The 26,639-nt window shown below is 40.2% G+C and overlaps 1 protein-coding gene across 4 annotated transcripts; it reads right to left on the reverse strand.

The window, feature by feature from the left end:
* TBC1D31 (TBC1 domain family member 31) lies at window positions 1–26,580 on the reverse strand. 4 transcript variants are annotated; one of them, XM_030480161.1, is made up of 22 exons: window positions 26,331–26,580; window positions 24,305–24,451; window positions 23,711–23,826; window positions 21,383–21,561; window positions 17,517–17,668; window positions 16,933–17,092; window positions 16,497–16,697; window positions 15,127–15,303; window positions 14,227–14,306; window positions 13,978–14,124; window positions 13,572–13,705; window positions 11,771–11,904; window positions 11,010–11,189; window positions 9,816–10,048; window positions 8,505–8,657; window positions 7,220–7,355; window positions 6,186–6,278; window positions 4,311–4,451; window positions 3,039–3,233; window positions 2,462–2,612; window positions 1,434–1,550; window positions 1–379 (listed from the first exon to the last, which is right to left on the reverse strand). In XM_030480161.1, exons 1-22 carry the CDS (start codon window positions 26,405–26,407, stop codon window positions 243–245), a joined length of 3,240 nt encoding a protein of 1,079 aa, XP_030336021.1. In that variant the 5' UTR covers window positions 26,408–26,580; the 3' UTR covers window positions 1–242. The 4 variants fall into 4 exon arrangements, with proteins under 4 accessions (XP_030336021.1, XP_030336037.1, XP_030336029.1 ...); XM_030480177.1 differs by lacking the exon at window positions 16,497–16,697; XM_030480169.1 differs by lacking the exon at window positions 4,311–4,451.
* Between the last annotated feature and the right edge of the window lie 59 nt (window positions 26,581–26,639).

Raw genomic sequence — 26,639 nt, forward strand, 5'->3', positions numbered from 1 at the left:
TGTAATAACTTAATGGCAAAAATTGAGTTTATTTTACGAGTAAAAATAGCATTATAGTTACTAAGAAAATTAGAAGGCTACAAACAACACACATTTTTCTAGTTAGCATTTTATTTTTATATAAAAATATTTCTAAAAGCCTTTATTATAAAGAATCTCTGATCCTTAATCACACTATACATATTTAGCATTTCACTGATTAATAATTTGAAAGTACAGCCAAGGGTCCAGAGCAAACCATCTCAAGGTGTCCATGGTGTAGCTGGGAGTCGAGCTGGAGGATGTCTAGCTCTAGCCCGTGAGGTCAGCTTTTGTCTGAGCCGTCGGACTTCTGCCATCAGCTCCCACTCTTGACATGCCAGGTCTTCTTGTCTCCTGTCTAAACCATAGAATCATAGAATGGTTTGGGTTGGAAAGGACCTTAAAGCTCATCCAGTTCCAACCGCCTGCCACGGGCGGGACTCCGCTAGACCAGGTTGCTCCAAGCCCCATCCAACCTGGTCTCGAGCATTTTCAGGGATGGGACAGCCACAGCTTCTCTGGGCAACCTGTTCCTGTGTCTCACCACTCTCACAATGAAAAATTTCTTCCTCATATCTAACCTAAATCTATCCTCTTTCAGCTTAAAGCCATTCCCCCTTGTCCTCACTACTTGGGACAATGTAAAAAGTTCCTCTACAGTTTTTTTGTCAGCCGCTTTAGGAATTGCAAGGCTGCTCTAAGGTACTTCAGCCTGGAGAATCGAATACTCCAGGGAAACAAGAAACTCAGACTAAACATTGCAACTAATGATTTTCACAAGTACTGTGAATGCTTATTGGAAAACATGTATCTCTGGCATAGCAATGCTGTGTTTTATTACTACCACTGAGGTGAGACAGCCCTAAGACCTGTAAATCAAGTTCTTTGAAAGCAGTGCCTCTCTTCTGTTACAAAAAGGTCAGGTGCTCTGCACTCTGCACACTGGCCAGCCACAGACAACATGTTCCCTGTTGTATGCAGAGTTTTGTACCTAAGACACATTGTGCTTTCACTTGCCCTAGCAGCTAGGACAGCCCAGAGGTAAAGACTGCAGACTGTAACTCATAGTAAGGCTTCGATGAAAGACATCTTCTCAACATCCCCAAATCACACGTAACTATGAAGACAGAAAAAGCATAGATAAAACAATCAGGTCAGAATAGGATTAAGCTGGGCTGGGGTTTAATAGGACTGCTCTCATGACATGACACCCTCCAGGCCCTTCCTACCTGTGCTGCCCCTGGTAGTAAAGACAGTTTTTTCAGGTGTGGAATAGAACACAACAATAAACTGGTTTACTATCCACTAAACACCTACACAACTAATAATGACTCAATTACACAATGAGCTGTTCCAGTCATGCTTCTGAAATGAAATGTGAAAGAAAGGAGGGTCCTAACTTAGGAACTTACCATGTGATGATGACTCTGACAAGGACAAATCATTCAGACAGATATTTTCAGACCTTGGCCCCTGCTGGAGTTCCACCCCTCTCTCTGTACATCCAGTCTTTAAATTACACAGTCTCTCTGTGGGAATGGAGAGAAGGATTCTTTGTAAATTAAACTGAAAGTGTTCAAATTTCTAGTGAATTTTTCTAGCTTGAGGTGAAACAGTTCTTCTCCAGGATACAAAACTGGAACACTCACTCACTCCAGCTAATGCCAAGTACAATTTGCTCAGAATTAGAAGTCAATGTTCCTACTCCATGGGTCAAAGCTATGCATCACTGCATTTCATTTTCAGAAATTATGGCTCCACATGTGCTGTTTCTTCCTATATAATTAATCGTCTGACAAAGATCATGCGGATCACTCCTACTTGCAGTTTTAGAAGGAGACACCCATTTTAATCATTTCCAGTTGCAAATTGCTCTGTACTAAAACCATTAGGGAAATAAGGGCAAAGTCTGAAAATATTTGCCTAAAGCAATACTAATCACTAAATACTAATCACTAATGTTGTGTGAGCCTTGTGGAGATGGGGGAATAGTAGAAATATCTGCAAAGCCACACAAAATACTGCATTTGAGAAGGAATTGCTGGCCAATTCTGGAAGCACATAAGTGTTTTTTCCCTGTGAATAAATACTTGGCAAAGTCACTTGCTGGTATAGTACTGTATGTCAGTCACCACAGGACGATGTTATTTGACAGAGGATTTCTAAGGGATGTGATTTTACAATTGGCTTAAGCTGAGCTGAACCTGTGCTCCTACCAGAAATGCCATTTATATTGCTGCATCTGACAGATATCAAACTGAGATTCCTTTCCAAGTCTGGCTGATACATTGGTTTCACGAAAGAATACTGCCAAAAAAGTACTTACGTAAAGGACTTCATCTTAAGTTTATTCCTAATATTGGACACTTAGTTTGTATTCAGCTGCTGAATGCTTCATGCCAAAACCCACACAGGAGAACTGCATTATCTATATGCTCACCAAAATAGCCATCTTCCCTTTGCAGCTTTTCAGCCACTTCTAATGCCTCATTCATTCTGCCTTCTAAAAACTGCTTCCTGTGCTCATCTGCAGCAGCAGCAGCCTTCTGCTCTTCCTCCAGTTGAGCTTTTTTCTGTATAACTTCTTCCCACTGTGCAACAGAGAGATTAAATGTGTCTTCAACAGATGTGTTGCAAGGAAAATGCAACAAGTAAAACCATCCAGGTTATTACAGATTACACATCACCTTTCAATCAAAAGATATGCTATTAAGCTGAGCGAATGTTTCTTTTTCAAAAGTTTCTCATTCAAACACCTAGAGAAAGGTAAAAATCTTGGGTCAGAGAAAAAAAGAAAGAGAGAAGAAATTTAGAGAATTAGGAATGTCTTTCCTAAGCCTGAAGTATCCTCACCAATTTGTTTTAGTGTCTCCAGAAATTTCCAGACAAAACAGGAAAGGAGATTGTTAACAAAGATATTTCTTCAATACCTTTCAGGTTTATGCACTATCATGCAATGGGCAAAAGACAGTTACATTTGTGCCAGTCCCACTGAGAAAAAGAAATAATGCAAATACCTTTTTTTCTTCTGCTTCCCTCATGGCCTTGAGCAGTTCAGCCTCTTTCACCCTGTTGTCGTGCAGGAGCTTGGCTATCTCTTCATAACGCTTCTCTCGGGCCTGGTCATCATGCCTTAGCTTATGCAGCGCCTGCAACCTCCAGTCGGTGTCAAGTAGTTTCTGCTCTGCTTGGGCTAAATTTTCTTCAGCCACCTAATAAAACACCCTTCTTACCATCAATCCATTTAGTCTGTTTCAGGTACACAGCCTTACCTACAGATAAGGTAAGATGAACTGACATGTTCTCCAGTACCACTGTTAGATGACCCTGCTGGGAGACTGTACCTCAGCGCTACTCCTCCTCTCACTACCAAAGGCTGTCTCATCTACCAGGGCTTTCTTCTGCTGCTCCATCCTTATTCTTTCCCTTACTGATAGTTTTTGTTTTGTTCTGCATTTTGTTGTTTTGGTGTTTTTTGGATTTTTTAAATCTTCTGGAATAAAGCATCAACTATCTATCTCCATGATTTTGGGAGTTTTGCTTTCTGAGCATGGATTTAATATGACTTCCAGGTGCAATTAACATAAGATTGATACCTGGATGCCAATACTTCCACCCACATCCATCTGCTTCCAAAAATCAAAGGCTGTTTACAAAAATTCAGACCCATATGCTTATTTCTAGACAAAATATAAATGCAGATGCCAAGCATATGGGCAGTGGGTTAGCTGCAACTATTTTTCCAACTGTGCAGTTACAAGTTCTGAGCTTGAAAATCTGAACAATTCCTAATGTCAAGCTAAACACATTCATTACTGTGATCTAGAAGACAGCTTCTACAGCTGACTTGCCTGCCAAGTACTACCAACTGAAAGTTCCTCAGAGGCTTACTTTTGTTTTATTATGGTTACAAATAAAACATGTTCCTTAACAGCAGGATGACTTGTTTCGAAAAGCACTTTTGAGTCTTACTTCTATATGTCTTACATGCTTTACTTATACATCTTCTAAGTTCTAAGAAGCAAAGTCAACATTCATGGCAGGCCCAGAGAATTTCAGTATTATATATAGCTGTTTGGACACTTCTGTCAGATCTTTGAGAACCTCAAAACGTTGAACATACTGTCATACCCTATTAGTACAGGTTTCTGGAAATGAAATGTCTTTAGAAAATATTTTCATGTCACCTTGAATTAGTTAATTGCAAGTAAGATATTATTAACTAGTACTACTTGTACTAGTTAGCATACTAACTCCCCAAAATACATGTTAAGACGCAATCATCTTACTATCTGAGGTTTCTGTTTGTCCTCTCTATGTATTTTCATCAACCTCTGTACAAGATGATCTTCCAGATCCACCTTTCTTCGATGGGCATCTACCTCTTCTTTCATTTCCTTTTTAACTGTCTCTTGATCTTTGATTAGATGCTGCCAAACACATAAATGTAAATTACTGTTGCTAAGCTACTAACTCACATGTGTAATTCTGTCTCTTTAACATTTATTAAAATTTCATTAAATTAGTATTTGCATATATCCACACATCTCATCCCACTACATATCAAAACTGTCCAAGAAAGTGATAGACCCTGCTGCTTTATCCACTTGGAATTACACTAAGCCTGAGTCACCACAGTGGTCTCACAGGTTGATACTGATGTAATTCCATTCCCTGGATTACAGTGGAGCACAAAAGCAGAATTCCAACTTAAATGGAGTCATCATGAAAATATTCCACACTTTTATGGCACATTTTAGCCAAAACCTCAAAATGTTTCACAAACACAAATCGTGTTTCATGGTATGAGGCCTTATAATGAACACATCTACAGCTTGAATGCAGAGATGATTTTCCAAAGTAGTATGAATCAGCAGTCGATCTAGAAATAAGAATTTTAACTCACACCACCTTTTCTTCTCATTCATTTGGACACATCTACACAGTTTTCTGGAGAAGACACAACCCCTTCCCAGGCCTGCAGCAATCTATTGAGTGTGTCAGCAGCGTACTGAAGCAAAGTTAACACACACATGGCCTTCTAAGCTTGGATATAGCCTCTCACTAGTGACAGAGAAACAGTTCAGGACATGGCAGGCAATGCCTGTCTACACAAACTCTTGTGGGCAGACATATATCCTCAGTTAGTTAAATAATTGCTACCTTTCTAGCCTAAAGAGGATGATCACTGGAAAATTAGTTCCTTCAAACAGCTGACTTTACATGTACAGGAACACAAATGAGTTCAGTCTGGTTTGCGTTATGTAGCCACAGTACAGCTGGCTGTGTATTTAATAAATAAACACTAAAAGAAATTTAGCCCAGCAGAGGTTAGAAAAAGTCTAAGGCCAAACGCTTTAAAAACCCAAATATAAACAGACACATGCTTCGGAACACGGGTTAGCTGTCTGGATATCTGCCTGCATTCTATTGCATCTGTATATATGTAAGAGGGGCACATGTGGGTGTGATTTTGAAACACTAAACTTAATGTTTCAAACCAAAACAGACACTACTAAGGCCTTCCATTGGCAGCCTTGCTTTTCAGTCATTTATAATAATTATTTATAATCTTTAACCCATATTTAACTTTAAAAAGTATTATTGATTAAAACCCTTTATTACTCAGTAGTGATATTTCTAAGTCAGTCATTTGACAAACGAACTGCACATTCCCAACAAACCATCCTTTCCTTTTTGCTTACTGTTGTTGGCAATTAGACATTTTTTCCATCAACTACATCAATCTGCTATACTGTTCTCTCCAGAAAATGTAGATATATCTGGATATCAGATGAAAAGGTGGGAGTTTCTGGGATGAGGAACATATTGTTCTAGACTTAATTCTTCTTTACATGTGCCTCGCTCCTCTCAACCAGCTGAACACACAGCTAGACCCTGCAGCAACCATGTGATACCTGTGCACAAGAAAGGAATAAAATAGGGAGGATATGGGCATTTTCTCTCAGAAAAACAGGTAACAGTGAGTTCTACTAATGCTTTTATCAGAGGGTTTCTTCTAAAAAAGGTATCAGAGAGGAAAGCAGGGGGGGAAAGGCCCCCTTTTTTCTCACAAAGTCTGGTTGAATGAACACAACTGAATCTGAGAAATGCAAAGGAAGAACCATTACATGTAAACATCTGTATAGTTCCCTAATAATTACCTGTTCAAAAAGCTGTCTTTGTGATTCAAGTTCCATCCATCGTACTTCTACATCTTGAACAGTAGCAGCTATTTCCTGCTCTCTCATGGATGCCTTGAGGAGAAGAGAAACACATGAAAATACAGTAAAGGAGAAATTCTTCTCCCTTAAAAAACAGTACCAAGGAGAATGTCCAAAACCTCAAGCCACACCTCACTTCTAAGTTCTAGCTCACTTTCTGTCCTACCATGAATAATGGAAAATATTGCATATCAAAAGCACAGGGCAAGATGGAGAAGAGGCACAGAACAGTTTTGCATCCAGCCAGGCATTTTAGGGAAATATCAGTCTTGATCTAGTGCTAACAACCTGCCAGATGCAGCTCCAAATTGAATTAGAGGAGTCTCTGAACCCAGAATGCTGCGGAGGACAGTACAAAAGAGAGGGAAGTGGCTACTCTACACCTGGCAAAACCTGTGCTGAGTTGGAGGTAACGAATCTTACAGTGCACTCACTGCAGAAACAAGCACACAGCTGCACTGTGCTCTGCAAAGTGTGGTGCTGAGACATGAGGAATGGCACTGCAAAGACGTAATTCATGCCACGAGGTTCAGAAACTTCCATTCTCAACATCTGCATGCCACGATGCCTGAGCTAGTAACACGGGAGCAGAGCCAGGCCTGGCCAGAGGCCGCTGAAAGCCTCACAATCAATGGCAGAGTTAATTTGCAATCTGGATATACAGTCCACAGGCAGCTGAGAATTCACTAGTCCTTTAAGGATCTTGTTACATTTTTCATCACTGCCAATATACAGATGAATCTGGCTTTTGTCAGGAATTTTGCCAGTTAAAGCAAGCCAGTAGAACATAGTTAAGTGCCAAATAAAACTGTTAAATTATGCGTTTACCACTTAAAGCAGTCCATCTCATGCTAAATACACCTCTGGGCTCACAAATCACAGCACATCAACTGAAATTTTAGTTATGCGTTTTTTTCCTTGCTTATTTTCACTAAGAAACCTTCAAGAAAATTATTGCTTGAGCAATACTCAGCCTTTCTCATGATTTCATCATTAAGACGTTTCAGTTCCATTTGACGCTGATCTTGCTGGTATTTCAGAAAACGCCTTCTCGAAGCATCTAGAAGTTGTAGTTCCTTTACTTTCAGTTCTCGTTTCACAGCAGCGAGTCTTCAAAGCAGAAACACACAGAAACAAGGGAACTTGTATATACAAAAGGTCAGTACCACAGAGCACAAACTTGCACTGCAAATATCCATTAGTTACTATGAGCTAATCTCTAACTTAGAAAGCTTAGGACAGTTGCTTTCGTTCTTGTAAGCTGTCCAGTTTCCATTTACAAGACAGAATTACATTCACGGACACAGATATCCTCTAATAGCAATGTCCCTAATAAGCTTTAAGACCTGTGCCCTATTTTTGTTCTACTTTAATAAGCACTAGTTTACTACTTCAATCATCCAGAACTAGAAACTATTCCTTAGAATAATTACCAGTGCCCTGGAATCTCTTTCTGCACAAAATTCATCCTAAGTTTACTTGGAAAACATCAAACTCTTTCAAGGAACAGAACCACGAACTCAAGAATTAGTTTGCAAGAAAGGCTCACTGCCTTTTGCAGCTTACTCTGTAGGTTACAGAGCTTTAAGAGAAGCACTTGTAGACATAGCACTTATGGACATTGTTTAGTGGTAGACTTGGTGGCATTGGGTTAATGGTCGGACTTGATGATCTTAAAGGTCTTTTCCAACCTAAATGATTCTATGATTCTGTGATTACGTGTAGTTGATCTAAAAATCTATGGAGATGTTGAAATTTTCTTCAACCTTTACAACTGCAAAATATACAAACCAACAGTTCAGCTTCAGTACTGTAACAACTCTTTGCTCAGCAACTGACATATAAAGCAGTGTTCTTTCTAATTCCACTAGAAATAGAAGGATGTGTACAGCCACTGACACTGTTAGGGACTCCTATATTTGCAGTGTGAGTCTGCCCACAGTACAAGTCTTAAGTCTCAGTGTGCAAACACACAGCAATTGACTGTTTATGAGCATTCACAACCTGAAGAGACTGACAGAAGGCTGCGAGCCAAAACAAAACTATGAAGTGACTAGGCCTCTAATCTGCTGTATTCCCTCAGGCAGGGCAGTAATACAACCCAGATCACTTCATTCCCACACCAAAATCTGACCCACCAGACCACACTGTTTTCCCACATTACGATTTATACAAATTAGTGGTTATTTCTTCTTTACTCATGGTTAAAAATGTAATAACAGGGTACAGTAGCCAGGCCCCTAGTACTTCTTATAATACCTCTGCCTCTGTTCTGCCAGCTTCTCTTCTTCTTCCAGTAGCATTTTTCGCCTCTGTTCTTCAGCTTCTCTAAGTATCTCCTGCTTTCGGTGCCAGGCTTCATCTTCTGCTTTCTGTTCCTGCGCTTTAACTTCTAATTCATGTGCTAATTGTCTAAATGGAAGATCACATTAATAATTCAAGACAAGCATCAAAAAATTACTTGATTACTTAGAATTTGCTGACTGCACTAGCAAAGAACTGCTGAAATGAGATGTCATGAAGGGGTATGGCATCCCCTTTATGTACTGATAAAGTACATGAGAAAGAGTTACTATACTGACTGTTACAGACAACAGGGCATTTCAGATGAGTGCAGGTATTTTCTTCCTCACATTCGTACCGAAAACTAGTTTCTAAAGGTGCTTTGGCATCATGGTACCCACTGATTTCAACAGCAAGCTAAAAACTCCAGGCCCTTCACAAAGCTGGTGAACAGTGAACAGGTGAACAGTGGTTTAGGCTCTGACTGATAAGCTTCAAAGTTTGAAGACTTGTGGCCCAATATTTTCTGTGAATTAACAAACATCTTTTGTTTCAGAAAAGACTGTCAACTCTTGTGAGACCCCACTTGGAGTACTGCGTACAGTTCTGGTGTCCTCAACATAAAAAGGACATGGAGCTGTTGGAGCGAGTCCAGAGGAGGGCCACGAGGATGATAAGAGGGCTGGAGCACCTCCCATATGAAGACAGGCTGAGAAAGTTGGGGCTGTTCAGCCTGGAGAAGAGAAGGCTGCGTGGTGACCTCATAGCAGCCTTCCAGTATCTGAAGGGGGTCTACAAGGATGCTGGGGAGGGACTCTTCCTTAGGGACTGTAGTGGTAGGACAAGGGGTAATGGGTTCAAACTTAAACAGAGGAAGTTTAGATTAGATATAAGGAAGAAGTTCTTTACAGTGAGGGTGGTGAAGCACTGGAATGGGTTGCCCAGGGAGGTTGTGGATGCTCCATCCCTGGCGGTGTTGAAGGCCAGGTTGGACAGAGCCTTGAGCCACATGGTTTAGGGCAAGGTGTCCCTGCCCATGGCAGGGGGGTTGGAACTAGATGATCTTAAGGTCCTTTCCAACCCTTACGATTCTATGATTCTATGATTCTATGAACTTAAAAATGTGTTAAATCAAACAATTCTTAACTTTTAACAGCTACTTAAAGTCATCTTCCTGAATTTTCTTAACAGTCTCTCTTCTCAAGCATACACACAACAACAGAAAAAGGCTATTGTGCCCACTTGTCCCTCCCAGTCTGATACTGTCTTCAACCTTCCCATTAATACCTCTCTCGTAAGTATTCAATTTCATCCTGTCTGATCCTTTCCCGTTCCTGAGTTTGATAATCCACAATGAACTTTGGATATTTATTGAATACAGGGTACTGTCCTTTTGTAAGTGGTATGAAGTCATCAAGCATACGCTGTGGATGGATATCTAGTGGTGTAGCCTCCATAAGATGATAAGCTTCCTTAATCACAACATTAATGTCCAGGTTGTTACGATGATGAAAGAAATACTGTAAGAGACATGCTTCCATTTACATTCTACAAAAGATTAAGCAAGTTCTTAATATACGTATATGGGAATAATTAGGTAAATTAGCAAGTTCTGTGTTTCAAAAGTTGATTTAAAAGGCTTTATTAAGTTATCCCTACCACTTAGTAAAGTATGACTGCTTAAAATGACTTGACCCAAACCTTTTCAAGTTGTAAAAATATGCTCTGGTTCTTTTCCTTCTCTTCAAGTTGCCTACGGGATCTAGAAAGCTAAGTGTGAATTTAGAGTGTTCAACTGCCTGCACACACTCTCCTACCACTGAATAAACCTCCCTCAGCTTTTGGCGCTCGAACATGACGCTTCCAAGCTCCTCTTCTTGCAGCACTATTCTTCCTGTCAATGACCTTAATTCACCTAGAAAATCCTTAATATAGCAAAAATGTTGTCTGATTGATGTCTGTCAAACTGACTGCTCACAAGCACAGTTTCAAGGAACCCTTTGTTTGCCTACAGAGATGTTTCCTATGAGAAAACCTCCTCCTCCCATGTAAGGCCAAACATAAGGAAACGTTTTCACTTCACTTCAGAGAATGTCAAATAATATTGCCTAATTTTGCAAATCTGGCAGAATAGTGAAACAACATGACAGAATGACAGTGCCTTGTCTCCATAGGCAGAATCCCAGCAGATCCCCAAGACGAGGCAGAATTATTTTGTGGTTGATGAACTATTGACATGTACAAAATGGCTTTTAGTGGCATTAGAAAGCTTATGAAAGCTTTTAAAGATCTTGTTGCATGAAACTGCAGGAAATTGCTCAATGTTTTACTCATTTATTGTATGTTTGTTGGGTACTAGATGACGTTGTTCAGAAACACTTCATAATATATTAATGTCCTTCTAACCTCCGTAACAACAAAGTTACACATGTCTCTGCAGGTACACTTTCATATGACTGACTTAAATACAAAGATTTTTACCTCAAAATCCGCTGTTTGGTTACAGTGAAGCAAAGGAGCTCTGGAACATACGATATAGGCAACAATAATCATTAGAAAGTATGAAGGATGGTTGGAGAAGATATTGTCAAAGACTTTCAGCCATTCTTCTCTTGTTAGAACCTCAGAGAACAGTGTTTCTAGAAGAGGCCAAGCATAAACCTACATTATTTGGGAAAATAGACAAAATAATCCGTTAGTACGTTTTTGCCATTCCTTTTAAAGAAATAATCTGAATTTTTCTTGCCTTATACCAAGAATCTATCAATTTATTAAAGAAACAGGAACTAATTGAGAATGTTTGAAGACAAATTATATCACCCACTACAAACATTCAAAATTAATATGGGTAGGTTACAAATAATTTTTTGATTTTACTGGATGTCTAAATCTTCTGTTTAGATTTGTGAAGCTAAAATAATCCCTAACGATAAATAAGGATTAAAAAGTTAATCCATCACTGTCCACTTACAAAAATACAGTTATAATTTGATTAAGAGATTTTCAAGCAATGTGGACTTGAAAGCAAATGACTTCTAACAACTACGGTAGCATGTATATGAGATTTCTGATCATGGAGAAGGAAAAGCTGCAGGAAAGCAATGATATACTCTTTACACTCCTATATAATCCACTGTTATTTAATGAGAACATCCCCAAAAAGAACTATGTCAAAATAAAAGACTAGTGCACCATCATTCACTGCAGTTCAGTTCCTATACAAAAGTTGGTTAGAATATTACCTGTGAAGTCACATTGTATTTTATTAAATGTTGAAGTAGTTCTTTATCATGATATGCCAAAACATTTTCCATCATACCAAGGACATTAACTGGAGGATTGGGAAAATATTCAAACCAGTGTTGACAAAAATTAACTGAAAGAGAATAAAAAAACCCAACACAATTCACTGTAATCCAGAGCAATAGACTCTTGTCAACCTTAAAGTTTAGTTATAAGGGCTAGGAATTTAAGAGGTAGTCTTAGGCAGCAAAACCTACTTAATTTACTCCCATCTCTCCACTTTCCTCACATTTACTCCTAAACCATTCCCACAGTACACTGCTCCTCCAGCTGCACGAGCATGAGTGTTTATGTCAGTTCACTGCGAACGAGACTGAGGAACTAATCTGGCTCAAAAACAAAATTAAAAGAAGTCTGCATGCTGTGGGACTAAGTGGTTGGAGGCAGATGGGAATACTTACACTGGTATTTGTGTCTCATGAAACTACAGCCTGGATCAAGTAATTTTTAACGTACTAAGAATAATTTTCATAAACTTGGATACTTACTCACTAACAGCATGTGTTTGCAAAGTGGGTATGTACGCTTGGCAGCACATATCTTCTGTAGACATAGCAGCAGCTGCAACAACTAATTTAAGTGTAAAGCACTTTAATTTAGAATGTTTCTTCAGAACACAGCCATAGCCAGCTTTCAGCCAAATATCTAATTTGGAGTTACCACATGCTTAGGACAACTAAACACAGTAAAACCTTAACTGAGATCATTCCCTTTTGACTGGGAGTGGGTGAGGAGGTGGGTGGGTGGGACTACTTTTCCCACGTCCTAGAGATTGCAGTTATCATAATTCTGTCGGATACACTTGGTTTTGCTGATCAGACTTTACAAATACTGCTAACTTTTTGATAGAAACACTGCAAAAAGAAGTCTAATGTTTTGAGTTATTTATAAGCAGGTTTTTGTTTTAAGCATACAGTTGCTACATATTAATTCCTGACAATACCTTCAGAAGAAGGTGACCTCTTAGGAAATAGAATCATAGAACAGTTAGAGTTGGAAAGGACCTTAAGATCATCTAGTTCCAACCCCCTTGCCATGGGCAGGGACACCACACACTAAACCATGTCACCCAAGGCTCTGTCCAACCTGGCCTTGAACACTGCCAGGGATGGAGCATCCACAACTTCCTTGGGCAACCCATTCCAGTGCTTCACCACCCTCACTGTGAAGAACTTCTTCCTGATATCTAATCTGAACTTCCCCTGTTTAAGTTTGAACCCGTTACCCTTTGTCCTACCGCTACAGTCCCTAATGAAGAGTCCCTCCCCAGCATCCTTATAGGCCCCCTTCAGATACTGGAAGGCTGCTATGAGGTCTCCATGCAGCTTCTCTTCTCCAGGCTGAGCAGCCCCAACTCTCTCAGCCTCTCTTCATACGGGAGGTGCTCCAGCCCCCTTATCATCCTCGTGGCCTTCCTCTGGACTTGCTCCAACAGCTCCATGTCCTTTTTATGTTGAGGACACCAGAACTGTACGCAGTACTCCAAGTGAGGTCTCACGAGAGCAGAGTAGAGGGGCAGGATCACCTCCTTTGACCTGCTGGTCACGCTTCTTTTGATGCAGCCCAGGATACGGTTGGTTTCTGGGCTGCGAGTGCACACTGAAGCCGGCTCATGTCCAGTTTCTCATCAACCAACACCACCAAGTCCTTCTCCTCATTCATTTCATCAGGAAAAGCTCTTTTGCATGGGAAAGCTTAAACATGTTGCAGCATATTTGAGTTTTTAAAATCACTGCTTACCTACTACTGTAGCAACAGCTTCAAAGCAGATCAGCTGGTTGTTCTGGAATAATTTTACAAATGGGAATGCTAGCAAAGGAATATAAGGTGTCTCAGCAAAGATAGCAGACCAGTGAGCTAGAGCTGATAAGGTCCTGTAGGCAAAAGCAATGAAAGACGTAGAAAACATCGCTCCAAAACCAAACAAAAATACAATATGCATTTTAGAACCACAACATAGAAAGACTGTGTAAATGACAAGGCAGATGCAGAACTGTGTGTGTTATAAAAACAAAACTGCATGAGAACACTACTAGTTCATTCCAGAATTTTCCTTACAGCTGATTCCATCTACTGGATACATTTCAGATCACTATATGATGATAAAAATCTGTGATATTGAAGTAAATATAAATATGTGTTTTACCTCTGTAAAACTCTCAGAAGTTTCCTGTTCTTGATGGGATACTCATTCTGAATATTCACAAATGCACTGTGGGTACCCTTATCTATCAGGCTACTGAATGCCAAGTGGTTTTCAGGAAGTTGTAATAAGGAACGCCAAACAAACATCCTGCAATTAAAATGCACACTTCGTCAGGCAACTTCTCTTTCATAGGCCAGTAAACACAAGCACTTTTATCTTGTGCAAGCACAAACATGCACACAGAAATACCTGTACTTGGCTGGATATTCTCCAAATCCTTTCAATAAGGCCCGCAGACGTTTCTTGTTTAATCCGCCTGGCAATTCGTTCTACAACATAGGGGATCCACAATAAATGTAAGGATTTCTCTGACATAATATCTTTGTTCACACTCTAATCCATGATAGATTAATAGATAGATTCTAACATAGAACCATAGAATAATACATGTATTTCAACAACAAAAAAGATAATTTAGATCATTCATCTACTACTGAACTCAAAGAACAGCTACCACTGATTTCAGTCAGAAGCACACCAGGCCCAAGTGAGTAAGCTATACATTACTACATAATGGATATAGCCAAACCATAAGGAATACTGACAAAAAGAATAGGTCATACTGCAGTGAATGTTACAGGAGGATATATATAGATACAGATATGTGTGTATACATATATGTGTGTGTGTATACATGAGAATATATCTACACATGAGATGCAAGATAAAGACAGAGAGAAGATGGCACACTGATGACAGAAGGGAAGTAAACGTAACAGAAATGCATCTTCTAAATAATGAATAAAAAAATGAAATGGCTTCTAGGCAGACATTTTAGAGGTGCCAGTTTCCTAGCAGGGAAGCAGATCTGATCCAACAAATATCCAAATGTGTCACAAGTTGCTTGAACAATTTCACAGGTAGCCCAAGCTGGCGGGAGACAGCACTGGCTGTGCCCTATAATACAGGAGTGTGGGCTAAACAGAGAGAAGAAATGGTACCAAAACTCCCTTGATCCCCTCTCTGCTCAAACATCCAAGTGAATAAATGCCTGAACTTACTCTTTAAAGTAAGCAGCTAAATACTTTTTTTGCAACGAAGTTTAAATACTGCAGACTGGAGAACAACATATCCACAGCTTCTTCCTACCTCTTTATTTTCAAGTGATGTGTTCACATGCAGTTTCATCAATCTGGTTTGAATTTTGCTTCCTTTGGATTTGCAAGGCCTCTTCGACCTTCCTGAAGTCACTCTCGTGGTCAGTTTATTTGCCTCTGATGTGCACTTGGACCAATCTTCTACTACTTTGAATGTGGGTGGTAGAGGCTAATATTAAGTGAAAATACCTCCGTTAAAATCTTGTAAGAAGATTAAATAACACTATAATTTGATGTTTATATTATATGCCATATTTTTGAGCTTGATGGCCATAAAAAGAAGAGAAACATTTATACCATAAATAAATATATATGGACTGTATACTCCTGAATAAGTATGCCAGTGAATAAAACTGCTGTAATAAACTAGAAAGACTGTGAGAGGGTTTACAGAGCTTCCAAACCAACTCTAACATCATGTTATTTCCTTGCTTAGCAAACAAAGAAATATAATTTCAGTGTAATATAAATGTGTATCATGTCCTCTTCAGGTTATTTACTTTAGTGTGTTTCTCAATATCACTAGAATAGTTTGCATTTCTATAGCACCAGTTAAAAAGAATACAAAAGCCCTTCACAAACTTTAATTAGTCTCCAGTGTCAGCAAGGTATTAATTCAGTGTTGGAGATTGGGAAAGCAAGTAACCAAGTGGATATCCCAGTTCATGTCAAACCGGCAGTAGAAGGGCAAATGGAATGCATGTATGACATCTTTACACATCCTTCCTCAGCTCCAACTCCGTCATTATCCAAAGCTGGTTACTGTTTACTTCAAAGGCATGGTGATTAAAGATACATGGAATTCTGGATTTAGAAACCTGACTCCCATTAATAAATTACTTTAATAAAATAAGAACTGGTATTTAGAACATTTGTTACTTAGGAAGGATTAGGAGTATGATTGTGTCATAATGATGGATGCTGGTACCCAATAACACAGTAAGAACAACAAAATCATAATGACAAAAGCACCATTCATGCCCATGGTTTAAAAGAGCACCAGTTGCAAAACACCCCCTATAGGAAACGGAACAGAAGCAGCACAATTATGTTGTTTCCATCTCCTCCAAAACTTCATTATAAAGATAAAGTGGTCCATACAAATTGCTGTAGAAAGAAATACCATCTTCCCCTCTACCCAACACCAAAACCACAGTCATATATATACACTTTAAAACATCTTATTACTTGACAGGCTTAAGTAACTATGAAGGGAACTCGACAAACCACTTTTTCTTTATTTGCAGTGTTAAATATGGCATTCCAACACATCTGCAAACTACTCCAGATACGAAAGTTATATAGACAAGTATCAACTTTAATAGGATTTACTGCTGTTTTAAGAAATATAAACCACTCTACCTTATTTCCTTCTTGAGTCAAAGCTTGGACGCTGTATAAATTCAGGCTACCATTTTCCATTACTGATGCAATATACCGTCCATTGGGGCTAATCGCTGCTGTACTAATTCCCTCTTCGTTACTCCCAATGTCAAAAAGAAGTTTGCATGTCTCTATATTGATAAATCTCATAATATTATCTTGACTTAACACTCCAAGGACCTATAAGTTAAAAGGATTCATCGATTAATATTGTCAATGTAAAATAAAGAGGAATGCCCAATTCAGCAATGACATTCCATTAGCTAAAAGAGCAACTGAGCAAACATTTAGCACAGGAATTTTCTTTTGGTATGGTATGGGCCCATATCCCCAGTGTCTCCCAAAACTCCTCCAAGTATATGTGTTGAACCAACTAGCCAAATACTCCCGTGTTAAGCTTTGTATGTAAACTGACCTGACTGGAGCCCCCATCAAAACTGTCAGGGAGGAATTCCAGATGACGAACAGCTCGTACTTTTGCAGGCATCTGGATTATTCTTGTCAACTGCTTTGATTCTAAACACCATAAGTGAAGCTGATTTGATTTTCCACCAGCTACAAAAATCCGGCCATCTCTGGATCACAGATGAGGCAAAGTTTCCATCAGAACACTATAATTCAAGTTAATATTAGCCAAAAAGAGATTGTACATTTTCTTCTATGCCCTCAAATCACTTTTGCATCTGCCATTATTCCTGTCATACTCTCCTGAAAGAAAAAAATAGCTCCTAAATAATAAAATTTGCTTTTGCAAAGGATAGTTTAAACTTTATTTTAGGGGTCGTTGGAAATCAACTCGCTTTATTTCGACTGCTATGGGACTGTCATAAAAACTGCTATTGATCCTTGCTGAAATTATCAGTCGCAGCAGAGTTCAAAAGTTTATCACAGTATATAGCTCAATACTTCCATAAAACATTACAAGAAAGGAAAGAAAAATCTGTTTTAAAACTACAATTTTTGTAGTCTGCCTTTCGAATGTTTAAAATAGCAACTTACCTGGTAACTGCAAAGGCCTTATAACGTAATGCAGAACCTTCTACAGGAGTTGGCAAACGGTATTTACACTGAAGAGTATCGAATTCCCATGCAAAAACAGAATTATCTTTGAAACAGCTGAGGATGGTGTTACTCAGTGGAAGAAAAAAAACCTGGAAGAATACATAAAAGAAAACAAAAGGGAATACGTTGTCAAGGAAGTACCCTTTAAATTGGACCAAAGCAAACAGCAAAATAAACCACAGTGAAAAACCATGACAGTCTAAGTATAACTGTAACTGTGCAATGCAGCTGCAATGGAAGGCTTAGATCCCCCCATCACAGCCTAGACAGACCCGTTCTACCTCACACTTGTTCAGACTCGTACCCTCTGCTAAGCCAGTTTAACTCACAAAAATGGCACATATCTTCATCCGTGTTATTTTTATGTCTGTTAAACTGTCTTATGGAGGTTTCGGATGAGTGCCAGAGAGAGCATAATATAAATGGTGGGAACGTGAACCCAAGAGGAGGAGGGGATGGGAAATGTGAGCCAGAACAGCTCACTGAGTAACTGCTTGACGCATCTTCTACAGACTAGCTTCAGCATTCAAATAGTGCCAAGAGTCTGTAAATGCACTCTATGAAGCATTCATCTTTAGACTTGAACTCCTTAGTTTTACATACAACTATTAAAAGTAAAAAACGCTGTAGAAAGTTTAGCAATGTATTCTCCAACTATGAAATGCAGATTTTACTGTGAGGATGAATGAAGACAAACCCAAAAAGCTTGTAAATATATATTTCTTAAATTAGTCTGAACATGTTTATTGTATATGTGTGATCTGTTTCAACAAGAACAAAAGGATTATTTACATTTTTGGATGTCAGCAGATACATTCTTGCTTAATGATAAGCTAATGGTTTAGATGAGAGGTTCTATTTTGGTAGCAGCACATGCAGCTTCAGCAAATTCCTTGTACCTATCATTTTGAAGGTTAAATTGGAAATGTCTTCTGCTATCTGAACATTGAGGGACTACCTGAAGTACTTACTGGCTGAGATTAACAGTCAGTGCTACGAAGTTCAGAGTTTTGGTCTGAATGATCTCTTGGGCCTTGAAAATCTGTAAATCTGGATTATGTGGGATGGGATTCATCTCGCCCAATGTTAGTGACTGAAAGTCGGATATTCAGGCCAAATTAGTCACTTGACAGTGAGCGAAAGTTACCTGTGGGGAAAGAGTTACCTTACCTACCAGAGTCATTTATCTTCAGACACTGAGCTGCCTGCCCTCCTGCAGGGACCCTGAGGAAGTCTAAACCATGCATTGAGAGCAGATGCCTATCATGCGGATGGATGAAGTTTAGATTTTGGTAAACTGGAGTACTGAACAGTTCCTCATTTTCTGCTTTGCCCTATACAAATACCACAAGATGGTTGCAAGCAGCTGTTGAATAAGCAGTGATGCTTTGGAATTGGTGACCAATGTAAACGTCTTCTCTCAGCTCTCTGATCTCATTTTTTTTCAACTGCTATTCTTGCAGCATGCAGCTCAATTTCTGTCTTTTTAAATTAACTTTGCCCCATACCAGCTTAACAGAAGGTGTATGTTGGAGTGCAAGTGGGTTTAAGTGAAGAGGCACCAAAAAGTACACTGCAGAGATTGGTGTAACACTACTACAACAGCTCAGACAGCAAGCAAGAATCCAACTTTGGGCAGTGAGTGTCAGGACTGTGGTTTAGTAATAAATGTGATCTTCAATAAAGCACTTAGCTGTATGTCTTAAACTGTGGCATAGGAGTAAGTACCATTATTTCTATTCTAAAGACAGGAAAATGAAACCTGGATAAATTGGATTATTTGCATAAGGTCTTATCAGAAATGGTAGAGCCAAACAAAAAGTGCAGGCTCTTGATTCCTAAACAGTGATTTACCCATTCAACCATAGTCACTATTGTTTGCATTTAAAGGTTGTTTCCATACTGTAACATCCTGATCCTACCAAATTCCAAGAGCCACTTATTAATAAGAAGCCCCTACACAAAGACAGATACTGAGCATTAGAAAAACCCTGTCCACTAAAGAAATGCAGCCACCCTTGGAGGGAAGACATAATTATTTTAGCAACATGCACTGCACAACACTTTTAATAAAACAAACAAACAAACAAGAATTGATTCATGATCTTCCACAGTAATTGTTAGGTGACTATTTCAAGCTGACAAAATTTCTACCTGACCTAGAAATATGGTGAAGACACTTAAATGAATAGCCTTGTTCTCTGCAAAATCAGCATGGCTGCTTAGTGACCAGCGGGGTGAGAACTTTGGTTTGAAGTGGTGTTTGTAAGACTATTCACTGCAGAGTAGCACGCGTGTAAGCAAAGCTCAGGCACTGCGCCAGTATTTTCTGTAGTACTTATGCCAAAGTTTGACATGTGGTGGCGCAGGTAGACCTCTTAAAAGCAGCATTAACACTAAGACCTATTTAAACCACTCCCTGACACAAATATGTCACCTTTCTCACCTGCTGTGTTGTTCTAGTATAAGTGTGTGGGCAGCAAACCAATGCAAAGAAACCACAAGGCTGAAAAGCAGCAATTTCTTTTTGCCGAGTTACTTTTCAGCTTTGTTCCCACATCCAGTGCTTAGCATGCACAGAAAGAAGAGCAGCTTTGGAATAAGCAGCTGAATGAGGCAGGTGGTGGTGACTGTCTGAAGTTACTATTATGACACTAAAGCTGTTGTTTTGTTTTTATTTGGTCTTTTTTTAAACACCACCCTTAAATCCCAGTATCATTTAGGTTGGAATCAATCTCAAGAGGTCCTCGAAGCCCACCCCCAGGTCTAAGCAGGGTCAATCTAGAAGACGTCTCCAACTTCCAGGTTAAATTGGGTTAGTCAAGGTTATCCCACAGACTGGCATCTACTTGGCTGGGGAGCAGCTCTGTGGAAATGGACCTGGGGGTCCTGGTGGACACAAGCTCAGTATGAGTGAACAGTGTGCAGCTGTAGCCAAGAAAGCCAACAGGATGCTGAGGAACATCAACAAAAGCATCACCAGCAGAGGTAAAAACGTCATTATCCCACTCTACTCAGTGCTTGTCAGGCCACACCTGGAATATTGTGCTCAGTTTGGTCCCTCCTATACAAAAAAGATGTGGACAGGCTGGAGAGGGTCCAGAGAAGAGCCACAAAGATGATTAAAGGACTGGGAACTGGGAAGCCTGCCCTATGAGGAAAGGCTGAGAACTGAGTTTGTTCAGCCTTGAGAAAAGAAGTCTCAGGGGAGACCTTATCCCATGTTCCAGTATCTAAAGGGTGGCTACAAAGAAGATGGAGACTCCCTTTTTACAAGGAGTCACATGGAAAAGATGAGGGTTAATGGGCACGAGTTACTCCTGGGGAGATTTCGACTGGACACAAGAGGAAAATTTTTCACAATGAGAACAATCAGCCACTGGAATAATCTCCCCAGGGAAGTGGTGGATTCCCCAACACTGGACACTTTTAAGATTCAGCTAGGCAGGGTGCTGGGACATCTAGTCTATGCCACGCTTTGCCTAGAAAGGTTGGACCAGATGATCCTTGAGGTCCCTTCCAACCTGGTGTTCTATGATTCTATGATATCCAACCATGTTTTGAGCATCTCTAAAGATAGAGGTTCCTTAAAAGTTCCCAGCAGATCTCTGCAGCTATTAAGCCAGGATTCCAGTCATCTGGGTGACACGACAGGATGACAGTTAAGGAGATATACCCAAAGAATATAGAGAAGATTCAGCTGTATTTTAAAAAGCATTTTCAAGCACTGTGATTTTAACATGCAGTGTTAAAATCCTCCTGAGGTATGTTTGTTCACCCTTTAGCAACTGCTCTTTACTCACCTTCTGTATACCCACAGACTGACGAACATTCAGCTTCCTTTTTCTTTGAAAGGTGTCCAGGTCCCACAGCTGTGCTGTATCAGTGGATGTAGTGATGGCATACCTGCCCGAGCCATGGATAGAGATGGAAGTCACTGAAGAATCATGTCCTCTCATCCAACTAACCACCTCCTTTGTTTCTGCAGGAGTTGATGAAAAGAAATGAAAAGAATAAGAAAGTCATTCAAAATGAATCAGCTACTACTTTACTCTTTATTGACAACACTCTGCTGTGAAAGACTTTTAAGCATACCCAGTATATGACCATTTACCATCACAGACAAGAAACAAATGTATCAGTCTTCATATAGCTATTATACCTCAGAGAAATATTACCATCTCCTCATCTCCAAGTAAAAATTCTCATAAATTATTCTTAGTTTCACACAGGAAGCCAACTTCATAGAATCACAGAATGGTTTGGGTTGGAAGGAACCTTAAAGCTCATCCAGTTCCAACCCCCTGCCACAGGCAGGGACAGCTTCCACCAGGTTGCTCCAAGCTCTGTCCAACATGGCTTTGAACACTGCCAGTGACGGGGCAGCCACAGTTTCTCGAGGCAACCTGTGCCGGTGTCTCACCATCCTCACAGTGAAGAATTTCTTCCTAATATCTAATCTAAATCCATTCTCTTTCAGCTTAAAGCCATTCCCCTTTGTCCTGTCACTACCTGTCCTTGTAAAAAGCCTCTCGCCAGACTTCTTGTAGGCCCCCTTTAGGCACTGGAAGCTGCTCTAAGGTCTTCCTGGAGCCTTCTTTTCTGCAGGCTGACCAAGCCCAACTCTCTTGCACAGACTTGTTTAATTTAGTCTAAGAATCAATCTTAAAAAGTCATGCACACTGTGATCAGGTAAGGTTATCAGATTACCCACAGTAATCTCTAGAAGTTGAGACCGAACATTCTAGTTAAAATTTTCCACTTGTTTTTACTTGTGGACATTATGTATGAATGATTACACAACTATTTACAGGTACAGGGAAGAAAGGTTTAATGACAATGGGCTATGACTATAGAAAGGCAGAGTCAGAAAGCAACACCTCATTAATTCTTTTAGAGTCCGAAACATTTTTGTGCTGTATATTGCATACTAAGGAAATCGTCCTTCTGACTACACTGTCTCCCATTTGTGACTGCATGACCACTAATCTTCCCTCAGCAATCAAACTGTATTTGTGGCAATTACACTATTTACGCTGGGTAGCTTGCCTGACAACCCATGGGGTGGCTCCAGCTGACCTGCTGTTGTGCTTACAGACAACTTAGGGCTTAAAAATATCCTCCCAGGAGACAATGACATGGGATTAGAGAACAGGGCTTCTACAGAAGGGGATGGAGCCCACCAAGTATTATCTAGTACATCTCTAAAGATAATCCACCCAATACTGACTTATGTTAATAACATTTATATTTTAAAACATTCTTCAGTATGACTTGATATCTGGAAAGAGCACCATATAAACACACAAGACTCTGTGGAATAACTCAGAAGATTTCTCTAAGTGCATCCAAAATCTAAGTTTGGTCTTACTGTGGTTGAAAGCAGGACAAAACACAGAGGATTTCAGACCTTAACTCTAGTCCTTTATTTTGGGAAACAGTGTGTTACATTAAAATCTTCACTGATAATATCAGACTCAAACCCTTAAATTGCAGCTGAGCAATTCCTATGGCTTTTTATAAAGATCTAAATCCAGATGAGACACTACAACTGCACTTCTTTATAGGTTAAGGTTAATCTATGAAGAATGAGTTACCAATGCATTTCACCATTTAACTTCTAATCAAGACAGAGACACACAGCTGGCCTGTGAAGTTCATTTTAAATATCTATGATATTTAAAGAATACTTGCATATTGCCACTTCTTTTAGCGTATATTGTCTCACTTTGTTCAAATATTTTACTGTAAGTATAGTTAATAACTGGTTCAGTTGCAAACTAACATAACTGATTTAGGTTTGATTTAGGGTTGATTTTACATACAGCACCTCATTCTAAGCAAACATACACAGAATGACTTTAAAAAAGGTAACACACATAATAGTGATCCTGTGCTAGACTTCAGTTAACCAGATGCTTGTGTGACTCAAGAAACTTTGACAAAGCAAAGGGTTCATTTACCCTCAGGACTATAACCCACATGGGCGCAAACTTTTCTTTCTTGGACAGATGGCATAAAATGTACAGTAAGCTTTCCATCAAAAATCTTACCAAAAATTTGACATAAACCCTAAAATTACACAGGTTTTTGTAGCAATTCAGATCATAAGCCTTCAAATTTCTCCTTACCTGTATCAAAGCACTTAACAGAATAATCTGCCAAAGCCACCAGGAATTCTGTCTTTCTGCGAAGATTAAATGCCAGAGCAGTGCAAGCCTGCATTGTTCTCTGAACAAGGCTGAACCTATTTCAAAATACACATTCTCATTGCGTAAGGAAACTCTGGTTCACAATGTCAAGTGAAGTAATAACTTAATCAGTTTCAATATATTTCACTGAGAGAAAAAAAATAACTCAAAAGGGAGCAAATAAAACATATCTAGTTATAATAAATCTAAAAATCAGTGCTAATATTTTAAAATGTTATAAAATTGAAAAGACTGATTAATGTATTTCTGCAAATGACAACACTAGGTCTAGTTTATTAGTTCACAGCTCACAGGTACCATCCAAAGAATAACTTATTGTGGTGAAGTTATATAAAACTGCTGTCTGTTCAGATTAAAGTTAGAAATTCCTGATCTTTTGAAGCAGCTACCTCCATATTCACAGAAAACTGAGGGGTAAACCCAGGCCTGTGGCATTCTACCCAAGCAAGTTCCATGCCCCTGAATGTTACAGATGTCAAGACAATTAACATGTCTTGACAGAAATGTTCTTACCTGTTTCCATTCAAGTCAAAAACATATATATTCCCTTGGTAGTCTCCAGCGAGTAGAGAATCTCCAGTACTGTCAAAAGCCACATTCAGAAAACGTATTGTCTTTGAATGGTATCCTTTCACACTATGAATTATATTTACTAGGACTCTGTGAAGAAAGCAAGCAAAACAACCATTATTAGAATTGGTTTATTAGTATGTTTCTCCAAGACCTAGGATTCCTAGTTATGGGATTACAATTCTAATCATTTATAGTGTTCTATGAAAAAATCTTCTTCCATGAAAAACCACATATTTCTAATATAAAAAAATGTACTAAACAAAGGAAGTCATTCACTGCGTTGGACAGCAGTCAGGAGATATGCAAAGCAGATGGGAAAAATGCACCATTCACTATCCTTTTATGTGGTGCCTGGTTAGTAACAGTAACATATGTGCTGATGTATCCTCTACCTCTGCAGATGCAAGCACTCTACAAGGAACCTGGCTCTTCATTATCACTGTAAAGAAACACAGAAGCAAACTCAGAAGCTATGAATTACTGTAAGAAACCACTTGGATTAGATGTAGGGGGAAATCAGTTTTAAGATCACTTTTTCCCAGAGTCTTCCAAAGCATGAAGAAAGGCATTTTTATCTTTACTCATCTGAGATATTATGGAACAAGAGTTGCTGGTTTTTCTCATTCTATCCTTGTAGCTGTCAGCATAAAATGGAGCTGGGTGCAGAACCAAAGCCCACATGCAGACTAAACTGCAAGAGGAAGGTTTTTCAAGGAAGCAGGACATTAGGATTTGGGAGATCTGCTACTCCTGGATTTTTTGGCTAACACTGGGCAAGCCAATTATTTTCTATTATTACTTGGAGGTAAATTCAGAATATAACTAAACATCTAAAACTGTACAGGACATCTGCAGGCTGATTAAAGACTGCAGGGCTCTTGCAGGATACTGTGACCACAGCTATATAAGATGCTGACAGCTGTCTGAGACACCAGTTTCTAAGAGGGCAGAAGACACAACCCAGCACTTGCATGCAACTGTTGGTGTACGCTACAAACTGTGAGTGAATATGGGAAGAAGGGCCATGCAGCCATGGTACAGACCAGAGACAAAACTAATAGCGCCTCATTCTGTTAAACCCATTCTTATCTGCAATAAAAGGGCCACGAAACTGAAATTAGAAAGATGTTAAACTATTTTAAATTATAATTAAAATTTAGTGACGTTAGGGTCTTTAATATAATCAAAACCCACAAGTGAAGCATAAAACCACCCTGAAATGCAAGTACTTATCAATGTAGTTACAGCATCTCCCAGGACCTCCTCAACACCACTCTCTGCATTTCAAAAGTTCCTTTGCCACTAAACTAACCCAGGAGAATAAAGTTAGGAGTTCATGGAGCTGCATCCAGATTCAAACAACATACAGGTACCCCAAAACAACATTCACACTGCCACTCTTCAGCTTGGGCCAGATATCTCCTGTCTAAATCATAGAATCACAGAATGGTTTGGGTTGGAAGTGACCTTTAAAGCTCATCCAGTTCCAACCCCCTGCCACGGGCAGCGACACCTTCCACTAGAGCAGGTTGCTCCAAGCCCCTGTGTCCAACCTGGCCTTGAACACTGCCAGGGATGGGGCAGCCACAGCTTCTCTGGGCACCCTGTGCCAGCGCCTCAGCCCTCTCACAGTGATTAAAGTCTGGGAATTCACCAATGGTATTTTGTCCAGTATAATTAAAACAAAACACAACTGGGATGACTGCCCACGTTGTGAGCATCCCTGATCTCATCTTCGCAGCCTCCTTGGGGACCTGCTCCGCCTTCAACGGGAACAGCCTGCAGAAGAGCTCAGGTGAGCTCTGACCAGCCCTGCCTGCTCCGCTCCCTGCCCTCGGCCTCTCCTCTGCGGCGCAGCACCGAGCAGAACCATGGCTGCTGCCGGCCCGGCGCCGAGCCCCGGCAGCGCTGTGTGAGACGGGACCGGCCCTGCCCTGCCCCGCCACCGCCCTCTCCCTGCCGTTACCCCCGCGGTGCCGCCGGGCCGGGCTTGCGGTGCCAGACAGGGCCGTGCTGGCGGTCACCCAGGTCGCAGCTCTCCATGCTCAGCCCTGCGCTGCCGCTCCCGCCGCCTTCCCTCAGGGCTCGTCCAACGGCCGCGGCGCGGGGGGCGCCGCACGCATGGTACAGCCCGCTCCCACTTCACCAATGGAGGGCAATAGGATGGAGGCGGGCATTCCCCCCCCTAGATATCGACCTGCCGGGGAGTGGCACCGGCGGCACCGTTCTCCCGGAGGCGGGACTTCGGGCCCTGCCGTTGCCCCGGCAGCCGAGG

The sequence above is a fragment of the Strigops habroptila genome, chromosome 1 (assembly GCF_004027225.2).
Source record: "Strigops habroptila isolate Jane chromosome 1, bStrHab1.2.pri, whole genome shotgun sequence".
In the NCBI taxonomy this organism is placed as follows: domain Eukaryota; kingdom Metazoa; phylum Chordata; class Aves; order Psittaciformes; family Psittacidae; genus Strigops; species Strigops habroptila.

What these genes read in the sequence shown, in the direction of transcription:
- TBC1D31 (XM_030480161.1), bottom strand. Translation starts at nt 26,407, where the DNA reads ATGGAGAGCTGCGACCTGGGTGACCGCCAGCACGGCCCTGTCTGGCAC. An exon ending in CTTCTGAGAGTTTTACAGAG is followed by an intron (nt 13,706 to 13,977) that starts GTAAAACACATA and finishes TTTTGCCTACAG; the next exon opens with GACCTTATCAGCTCTAGCTC. An exon ending in ATTGAATACTTACGAGAGAG is followed by an intron (nt 8,658 to 9,815) that starts GTATTAATGGGA and finishes TCTTCCATTTAG; the next exon opens with ACAATTAGCACATGAATTAG.